Source organism: Anticarsia gemmatalis, chromosome 2 (genome assembly GCF_050436995.1).
Source record: "Anticarsia gemmatalis isolate Benzon Research Colony breed Stoneville strain chromosome 2, ilAntGemm2 primary, whole genome shotgun sequence".
Lineage (NCBI taxonomy): Eukaryota > Metazoa > Arthropoda > Insecta > Lepidoptera > Erebidae > Anticarsia > Anticarsia gemmatalis.
This window is the reverse complement of record NC_134746.1, coordinates 13160930-13171137: the sequence shown is the minus strand read 5'-3', so window position 1 is coordinate 13171137 and position 10208 is coordinate 13160930. Positions and strand designations below refer to the sequence as shown.

Sequence of the window (10208 nt, the reverse complement as noted above, 5' to 3'; positions counted from 1 at the left end):
CAAGATGATGTCTTTGACACAGCAACATAATATTTCGAAAGCATTTCTACGAGTAGAGTTCATATGGCAGCAAACTCAAATGAGAAACACAACTATAAACACTTTTGTAAAACATTTATTTGTATAATATAATTAAAAATTAAATTCAACAACTACTGGTAGCTACTTGCGAACACGGACATTGTGCGTAACTCTACTCCTTCACCTTAGCTCTCTCGTTGTCCTTAGTTTCTATATATTTGAACACTTTATTTGCTAGTTGTCTGTACTTCTCGGCGTGTATGCTATCGGGGAGGGCGTATATTGCTGGCTTCCCACTATTTATGCATTCGGACATGTTGTGGTCGACTTCGAAACTCTCTATGATCTCCAAGCCCATTTGTTCGGCGCACTGTTTCGTTTCGTTGCCAAAGACAAAGTTTTTGGTGCCGCAGTTATGACATATTGCGTGAGACATGTTCTCAACCATGCCTATGACGGGCACTTTGAGTCGGTCGAACATGTTAAGGCCTCTTTTGGTTACTTGTAGTGCTGCTGACTGTGGGGTAGTTACTACTAGAGCTCCTGTGAACAAAAGTACAATGATAAGGAATAGTCTTAGATGTTCTTTTTAAAGGGGTGTCTTCACTTCTATTTAGTATAACAAATAATGATACTTGACATTTATCAAAACCTGTACACTTGAAAACGAATAAAAACCTACTTGAAGATAAGTGGTCTACCTAATTTGTTAATCTAGATAGCTGTTACTTCAAGTGTTTATTTATGTTATTAATAGTGTAATGCTATTGCCACAAAAACAAGTAGTGTTTGCCATTTTGAATACTTGAAAAACAACGCTATCAATGCCGTTTAACAATGTGCGTTGGCGACATAAGTAAATAAATCTTTAAGATTTATCATATTACGTTGCCGCGCGTCACAACACCTTAAGTTGAATTACGTGGGAAAATGGGTTTGTTTATTAATTAAGATTACAATAAAAAAAGAGTATAATAGTTGATAATCTTTTTCAACTCACCATCAAGTGGTAAGTTCTGTGCGAGCGAGAGGTGCGTATCCCCGGTGCCGGGGGGCGTGTCCACCACGAGGCAGTCGAGCGGTCCCCACGCCACGTGCCTTGTCAGTCGCTCCAGCGCCTGCATCACCATCAGACCGCGCCATACTACTGCGTTCTCGCCGGACACGAGCAGACCCATTGACATACTGTACATAGAAATTTAAAACTCACAGTCGATAATATCTATGACAGAACTTTCATCTGCTTAATAACTGGGTGCCATAATGATATTAAAAGAAAAGTTGATGCCAGGCACGGCCGGTTGTAAAAACATCAGCCAAATCCCCTTTACAGCATGTTTTTCAGAATATAGACAAGAAAATAAAAATATATATAGAGTTGTAAATTTGATTCCACAACAATTTTAGTGAGCCATGAATTGTTTCGGGTCTGATTATTCTGTGTCCTTTTACATTTGATTGTAAAAGACTTTAAGACATGGGAGCAAATCTTAGTGGAAGAGTTCGATTTAAACAAAGTAGTGACATCATAGTATTAACTGTGTCGTGTTTTTAACGCCTATAACTTAGCTCTCATTTAACTTAAGCATGTACAAGACATTTTCCTTTTGTATCACATACTTGTATTATAATGTAAATGAGTTGCAGTCTCAAAGACTACTCATAACACTAGCAATGTACTTAACAAAGTATTGCATAAGCATTATGTAAGGGTAGTTTGTTTGTACAATATCCTTGTTAACAGTTATCATGTGATTCACACTTATTTGTAAAAACATAGTATATTATGTCACAGAAGACATGAGAGTGAGGTTTCAGAATTTGATGTCGAGGATAGACTGAAGTTGAGGAAAGGTTACGAAAGAGGACCGACTACCATATAGGATTCATAACATGGAAGAGACGGTATAAATTATTATGTCACGATAGTAGAGGGTTACCAAAGAACACTGACTAATATAAATGCACTTTTTTTACTTTCGTTTACCATAGGACAAGCGTTTCTTTCAGAAAGATTATTTCAAGTTTGGTCTATTCTACTCTGTCTGTGGTCTGTATAGTTGAAAAATCCATAATCAATGATATACTAAAACATATTTTCTGAGGACTTAAACAAATGTCTGCCAAAAACATGAATGAATTCAGTGGTCAAATTAATAATTCTTGCAAGAGCTCTTACCATTTAACTCCATAGTTAAGTAGTGGCTCAATGAGATTGTCATCATTCAGCATGGGCTCTCCGCTGATGTTCATCATGAGAGGCACTGAGGGTCCAAACACATCAGCATCCAGGAGGCCAATCTCCTTGTCTGGCTCTATCACCTTCATAGCACATGCGAGATTCACTACAAGAGAATAGAATGAGTATTACAGTTACTGTGAATATTATTCATTTATTACAATAATTATTGAATTTAGCTATCTCTGAATTTCAAAATATGCTTCAAATATATTTATTTGAATATATTTGAAGCATATTTTTAATATATTTGAAGTTCATTTATGTGAGAGTAAATGAGTAACTGACCCACTTTTGGATATTATCTTCTTATGGAGAAGCCATTTGAGGCATACATAGCACTACACTCAGTGGCTTTGCGGCTAGGCAGATCTAGCTGGTAGCTTGAGATATTGACATAAAGGAACTCATGATGCTTACTTAACCCATATTATGTGAGAGCAAAGTCTATACTTGGTCTTCCTATCTGTTTGGCCTAAGCCCTGTAAACCAATGTGAAGAAAATCAACATACTAACCAGCAGTAGTGGTCTTCCCCACTCCTCCCTTCCCTGAAGCCACAAGTATGATACTCTTGACTCCTGGCAGGGGTTTCTTCTCTGGCAGCCCTCTGCCCATCACTTTAGCTTTGTGCTCATTTAATTCCTCTTTGGTGTGTTTCAGACGGACTGAATAGCAACATGGTAAGGCCTGAAAAAGAATCAAGATATTGATTACCTATAGAATTTAAAATAAAAAGTATATAAATTCAGTTACAGGTTGTTTGAAAATCAGAGTAAGAGGGTTTTATTCAGCAAAAAGATATCTTGCAGAAAGGTCAGGTGCATAGTACTTGTAACCAGTGGCTCTGTATGACAAGATATATTATATTATAATAATATGTATGTGAATGAGGCAAGCAAAGTTTGTAAGGATTGTACCAATGGTGTTCTTTAATCTCTGCCTACAGCCTTAAAAAGGTGTGATATTGTGTATGTATGTACAAAAACAGGTGTTTCCCTTGGGTGCATATCTTTAGTTGATCATAATGTACATTACAATTTTGTCAACACAAAAATAAGTTTTTAAGATATTGCTTAAATGTTATCTTCTGTAAAAGATTATAATTGATTGAGCTTTTCCAAATTACAAGAATGTTTTGAAGTAAATCAGGGAAGATAAGATTAAATCGAATTAACAGATTTGTGATAGGTATTGAATCATCTGGCTGGCTACTGTTGCTGCCTTAATGCCTATAAAAAGGTAGATTGTTTGCTAAGAAGATTATTCGGAGGAATCGGCTGCAAATTTCATCTCCTATGTAGTGCAAATAGGTTATGAGCATAGAAATGAGAATTAAATGAATGGCTAAACTCTATAGTGTCAATTGCCCAATGTGTTTTGGTTGTTACACTCGTCCAACCGCTTGGATAATAGATGGCCTGGTATTTCTAGCATCGTATAAGCTTGGTGGAGGCACAAATATTAACAGCGGATGAGGAATTAAGGTAATAATAGAGTAAAATGGATGCAAAATACGTATACTCACAGTGTTCACATTGGTGTTCAATAAAACTCCATAAACCCTCTGAAAAGCCCGTTGCAGGTTCATTTTATATTCTTGTATATGTTAACAAATAAAATATCCAACTATATCAGTCTCGATAGCGTTAATTTTATCTTTTTGTTTAAAATTCGTGAATGCAACGCAAAATATTCGTTCTGAAATCAAGTTGTTTAGTTTTTGACATTTATCACTTGACACTTTGAGGGACTTCGACACAGACTGCAGAAATGAATGGTTGATTAATTTTAATCATTTCATTTTTGTGTATTTTAAATAAATTTATCTGTTCTGTTGAAGCGATAGAATAAAAATACTCTTTTTAATAAATTATTTAATGTTATTAATTAAATAATTCATTGTTATTAATTTATATATTTTCTTAAACACAAAGCTGAATTTGTGAGGTCTTTGCGTAAACACTAAACAGGTGTTCGAAAATTAAAAACTAAACACAACTGTCAATCTCTTTGCGCTATGTCGGGACTTTTTCGCGACATATTTTCGAATAAATTCGGAATTCTTTGCGTTTACGAGTGAATAGTGTACGAAAATAAAATGTCTTTTTGCCTACGTACGATTTCACATAAAATTTTGCCAATAAATGGCATCGTTTCGACCAAAAATCACTCAAGCCGCTTGTCTAGAAAGATCCCACTGCGGACGCAATTTCTGGAAGAAGTGAGTATTATATGGCATTTGGAGTTGTTTTACAGTATACCTAAGGTTCACGGGTTCCAGTAACGCATATACTTGTTACGTAATGTTACAAAAATGCGTATTATTTATGTCGACAACAGCTTTTTCCTCCTTGACATTGAACCAATTAGAGTATGCTGAATCGTACGATCGCACCAGATTCACGTGGTACTGACATAGACATTCAATACGACACAAAATGTAATGTTTATGAATGGTAGAGCATCCGCGCTAATAAAGATAATAGTTAACTTATCAATTAATGTAATGATGATGCGAGCTTAGTTTGATCCTAGAATATTTGCCAATGCGCAATTATTATTGTATCTCGTGTGTACTCCCCCTTATGCGGTTTGTTTACTTGGCACGATTTTGGCGGCTCTTCCTGTTTAAGTATAGCTATTTCATTGATATAAATCTTAACAGTTTTTTTATTTGAGGTTATAAGCATTGCCTTCATGTCAGCCCGACTCAATAAAAAGATTATTTATCTCTAGGTAATGTCGTAAACTGTTAAATAATAAAATGTGTAAAATCAATAACAATGTATATTTAACATTCTGCATAGTAATAAGTAAGATAGATTATTAAACCGTAACTACTATTTTCAGTTCCTGAACCACAGACGCATATCCAGTTGTCAACTAGCACCACGATGTGCTTCAGAGAGCAACATCGACGACATTCACATCCACGACACCATACAAAACCATCTACAGTACAACAAAAATAACTTATATTCTAACGAAACACACCGAAGAACAAACAATGACAGTCACGATGATTACGGGATGGAACTCAAGAGCTTGCGGCTGACATCCGATGATTATATAGAGAGGAGAATGCCTCCGTACTCGTTTGATGTGCCGTATTCTAATATTGGAGATATAGATTTAACTAAATATAGTAATGTAAGTATCCAATGATCTGTCTAATTTTACTATAGTTATACTTCTTCATCTAAAGCACTGTCTACTTGAGTTATGCAAGACCTAAAATTCTGTTTATATATACATGATATCTAACCTGTTGTATTAACTCCAATTTCACCATTTACATAGTAGTCTTATGTAATAGGGAGTGAGTCTGGTTTCTGTGTATGTTTATTACAAATATGTGGTGCATATTTTGACTATACATAATATATAGAATATTTGCCTTTCCCTGGCCTTGTGACAAATTCTTGGACTAAATAACATTCGGTGTAGTCAAAAAAACATTTCAGCTTATATATTTATGTTGCAGTAACAGCTGATTTTTGTGTAGGTTCCTTTAGGAAGTGTATGACAGTGAATGATAAACAAATCTTAATGTTTACAATTCATGATAAGGAGAGACAGATTAGATAACTTTGAATGCTGCTTCTGCTTTTAGAATCTATGTATTGTAATAATGCATGGCAAAAATACACACATTATGATTCTGTAAAGAATGACTTAAAGATTTTAATCAGTTTGTGTACATTGTAAAGATGACATCATTGATAGAATCATTATCTAATGTGCACATCTTTTCAGCATAAATGTTATTTACATAGTGTACTAATATCTGTTTACTGTATTCTATTGTTGTCAATTGTACATGTATCTTTAAGATAATCATAGATATGGGATTTTCACTTTCACAAGTCTCTAAATGTGAGAGTGTGTTAGTCTTTTCATTCATGAGAAATTACATAAACCAATGTAGATAATATTGAAACATTGGTAAATATATTATAAAGTAATTTTTTTTTTTTTTTTTAAAAAGACAACTCCCGCACTAAGAATTGCTCTTGTGTCGCGGGGACTTTTACAAACATACAAACAACGGACACAAAGCACAACCAGACCCGAAACAATTATTTGTGGATCGCACAAATAATTGTTCCGTGTGGGAATCGAACCCACGACCTCCCGACGCAGTGGTGTTGGCGTGGTGACCTAAACCACTGCGCCACGGAGGCAGTCAATTATATCTCTACTAAAGTATTTCACTATTAAAAAGAATTTAAAAAATAAGAAACCTTTGCTTGACTCGAGCATGAGGACTGTTTATAGAGCCTTGATGGGCAGTTAGTTCTAGGCAACCTTCATCTAAATACAAAATTAAGAACAAATTTGATTCCATAACTGTAAATCTGTGTTGTCCAGGACCTAGAACCAACATGCCTGTCGGAGTTCGAGCGAGACGCGATCGCGTATTGCCGCGGCGCGACGCCGGCCACGAGGCCCGACACAGACCTCAGTCCTGAAGGCAAGCCTAGCGAGGAACAGCTTATGAAGGTGTTTCACACATTGTCTGACACAGTAAGTACTTGTTTATAGATTTTAATAGATTTTAATGCTCTGTCGAAAGTTAAACAACTCAGTCTCTCGTTGAACAGTAAAATAGAAATCTTAGGGCTTAAAGAGAGTCTTTAGGCTGTAAGATCTGCTACTGTACTGTCTCCATAGATAACTTGGAGTCTCTTTAACTGCAAAATTTTTAATACTTTGAAAACCTTTCATCAAGAATCATAATTAGTTTTTGTAATAGGGGGAGGTATATCTAAGCTCTAAAACAATTTTTCGTAATAATCCCCAATATTCTTGGAGAGGTTATACTATTTCAAAGAATTATTGGTGATGTATGTGTTTCCTTTTGTTGTAGATGCCAAACCTATTTATCAAGCCTCTGGACTACTCCATCTATTCACCCAACATGATATTTGTTAACAACATCAGAGGGACAACACACATGTAAGTAACACAAATTAAAATAATATAATCTATCTTAGTGGTGTTTTGGTAGCTAATTCGTATCAGTAAAGTTCAATTTGGGGGTTGGGTTGAATTAAATAATTATCTAATAGACTACCGTACCTTGGCAATCATAATCCAGCTGCCACCTGCGCCTTTCAAACACCGGGCATCAGTTGTACCTGACCTCAGTACCACCAGATTCTTAAAAGATTAGAATAAACTGAATGCTGAGATTAACCAGTTATTTGTTTATGTTCCAGAGGTCTATTCCACTTTGTGAAGCAGGTGGCTCTGCTTCGAACAGTGGGACACTTAAAGTTCGCCTATGTCAAGTTAGAAGTTATGAAAATTACAGCGCATCCTGAAGACTCTTCCGTCAAGTGAGTATTTTCTACAAATTCATACTTCAATATGGCGTATATGGCGCCGGAATACCGATCCAGTGCAGGCAGTAGCGTAGAAATTAAAGCAAAGCAACTAATCATTACGGTCCGTATGCAACGATAACGACTTAGTGGACGCCCTTTGGTCACCAAATATGAAAGCACTGGAGTTATTTACTCCTGCTTTGATTGAATAGCAAATGATCTATCAAAGAACACTAAAAGCTTTCATCAGTGACGCTATATTAATAAATACATAACCCTCCTTTTCGCTGCACAGTCGGGTAAAAAGATAAAGCTAGATAACATACTTTAAATACATAATAAATAATCAATATTTAACTTATGTAGGTTAAGCTGAGAATGTGATAAACATTGTTTTTTTAGCTTAGTCTCACCATAAATCAAATTTCATACTTCAATGTATATGGTTATTTTTGTAAAATGAGGTCAAGGAGGACTTTTCGTTGAGTAGTTAGTGTAGTTACTGTTTAGCCCACATGGTCTTATTTATATGCCTGTTATATGATACTAGCTGACCTGCGCAAATTCGCTTGCGTCACGTAAGAGAGAATAGGTCATAATTTTCCCCGTTTTTTTAACATTTTTCGTTGCTACTCCGCCCCTAATAGCCGTAGCGTGATGTTATATATAGCCTTCCTCGATAAATGGACTATCAAACACTGAAAGAATTTTCCAAATCGGACCAGTAGTTCCTGAGATTAGTGCGTTCAAACAAACAAACTCTTCAGCTTTATAATATTAGTATAGATTAGTAAGATTAGTATAGATATTACTCAGATCAATTTCATATCTTATAGTTTAGTAGGTACCAAATTAAAATAAGTTACTTAATATTATACTTCCATGTTAATTAGCATGGATTAACAATATTTTTTTAATGCATTAATTGTTTTGTTTTTAGGATGAGATGGCGCATCAAAGGCATATCAGGTCTCAAAGTATTCTTCATGTTTTGGAAATATAAACTTTGGAATATGAAGCAGGTGTTCCAAGACCAGGAACTGTGAGTACAAGTGTACCTCTATTTACTTCAATACTATGTACATAAAGATTTGAGTAACTAGCACACAATTATGCTCATAGATTTTCTATGAGACTGCTCTATACAACGAGCATCATCACACAACAACAATTTTTTTCTATAATTATTTTTCTCTGTTTTCAGGTGGTATGATGGTTTCTCGACATTCTACGTCGGAGGCGATGGCCTAGTTCAGAAACATATTGTAGACAAGGTAAGACATTTCACATGTAAGCTATAGAGACGATCTAAAAAACAATGTCCTTTGTAAACATGTCACTGTTTAGCAAACTTAAACAGATATCAATAAATAGTAACATTTAAATATTAAAATGCAGGCATAAATTGTATAATGTGCTGCCTAAGTGTCCCCTAACACCCTTGAATCAACAAAAGATTTTGTGATTTGTATCTTATATGAACACATTTATTTAATTCCAGGTAATGCCAGACCAAGACACAATAATCGATGACACAGAAAAGGCGCCGATAGCGGCGAAAATAGCTCTATTAATAGGACTGCTACCACGAAACTACCTGTCCGACGTGTCGCCCTACTTCACCACATCGTCCGGCACAGCTGACAACACACCACTACCATTCAAAGTGCTAGAATAAACCACTTTCGTAGCTAATGGGACACACGTACTCATCGAGGGGCTAAGAATATTGTTCGGATACAATAAGTGTAATAAAATCGGCGTTAGTCATAAAAATCATTGATAAATACACTTTATGCTAATAAAATTGAACACACCGATTTTGTTACACTTTGCTTGGGAACGCTACTGGTATAAAAACCATTTTAATAACATTATCCACAAGCATAGATATTTTATACAGCTGTTTTATGAACTAAGAAGTAAATTGCTTTTGTCTCAGCTAGATAGCTCATTTTGTTCACAAATCACAGTAATTCTTAATTTATTTTATTGGTAATCATATCATGTTTTAACGATTTCATGAAATTTTGTATTAGTAGTTAAAAGTATGTGAATGAACAACATTTTTATCCTATTTTCGAACACGATGAATGTTTTGATAGGTTGTTACTGTTATTTTATTTATAAAAGGATATTTTTGTTAAAAAAACTGATGTAGTCATCTCTCGCGGCCGCCATGTCGCCATAGTTTAATTAATTCGGCGTACACTTCGACACACTAGTGATATTTTGATAAACTGTGAATGCCTTGTATTAGTCTGTATAGATAATGTTATGTATTGCGATAATACATTGAAATTATGCCTTACACCTGTTGTTTTATTTGTTTCATTCATTTGGAAATTTGTTTTATTATCACCTTCAAAGGACTATCAGGCATCGGCCTAAAACAGAAAGCTGATAAAGCAAAAATCTATCCTCAACCGTCTCGTACACGACGTATCAAAGTACAGAAAACCAAAGGGATTTTTGGTAGTCCATCGTCTGCGCGCAGATCTTTAATAATTTAAAGAGTTTGTTAAAAATCACTTGAAGATGTCGGTAATGAAATAATCCAAAAGTGCCTGCCAAGAAATCTGACTATTAGTAACTTCAAGTGCAATAGACGAGTGA

The 10208-nt window shown here is 35.2% G+C and overlaps 2 protein-coding genes across 2 annotated transcripts; one reads left to right on the top strand and one right to left on the bottom strand.

Annotated features, from left to right (window-relative positions):
• Positions 1-97: 97 nt before the first annotated feature.
• On the bottom strand, positions 98-3994 carry Nubpl (NUBP iron-sulfur cluster assembly factor, mitochondrial). The gene is made up of 5 exons (XM_076133435.1): positions 3788-3994; positions 2778-2949; positions 2201-2366; positions 1022-1206; positions 98-564 (listed from the first exon to the last, which is right to left on the bottom strand). The coding sequence occupies exons 1-5, from the start codon at positions 3848-3850 to the stop codon at positions 194-196; spliced, it is 957 nt and encodes a 318-aa protein (XP_075989550.1). The 5' UTR covers positions 3851-3994; the 3' UTR covers positions 98-193.
• Positions 3995-4244: 250 nt separating this feature from the next.
• Positions 4245-9903, top strand: LOC142985319 (uncharacterized). The gene is made up of 8 exons (XM_076133423.1): positions 4245-4483; positions 5113-5412; positions 6634-6789; positions 7133-7221; positions 7485-7604; positions 8533-8634; positions 8797-8866; positions 9094-9903. Exons 1-8 carry the CDS (start codon positions 4361-4363, stop codon positions 9268-9270), a joined length of 1137 nt encoding a protein of 378 aa, XP_075989538.1. The 5' UTR covers positions 4245-4360; the 3' UTR covers positions 9271-9903.
• The last annotated feature ends 305 nt before the right edge of the window (positions 9904-10208 follow it).

Bases quoted from the DNA above. Each gene is read 5' to 3' on its own strand.
- Nubpl (XM_076133435.1), bottom strand. From the start codon at position 3,850: ATGAACCTGCAACGGGCTTTTCAGAGGGTTTATGGAGTTTTATTGAAC. The intron at 2,367-2,777 runs GTTAGTATGTTG...ATTCTCTTGTAG, and splicing joins GGGGAAGACCACTACTGCTG to TGAATCTCGCATGTGCTATG. The intron at 565-1,021 runs GTGAGTTGAAAA...TTTTGTTCACAG, and splicing joins ACAGAACTTACCACTTGATG to GAGCTCTAGTAGTAACTACC.
- LOC142985319 (XM_076133423.1), top strand. From the start codon at position 4,361: ATGTCTTTTTGCCTACGTACGATTTCACATAAAATTTTGCCAATAAAT. The intron at 4,484-5,112 runs GTGAGTATTATA...TACTATTTTCAG, and splicing joins GGACGCAATTTCTGGAAGAA to TTCCTGAACCACAGACGCAT. The intron at 7,222-7,484 runs GTAAGTAACACA...TTTATGTTCCAG, and splicing joins ATCAGAGGGACAACACACAT to AGGTCTATTCCACTTTGTGA.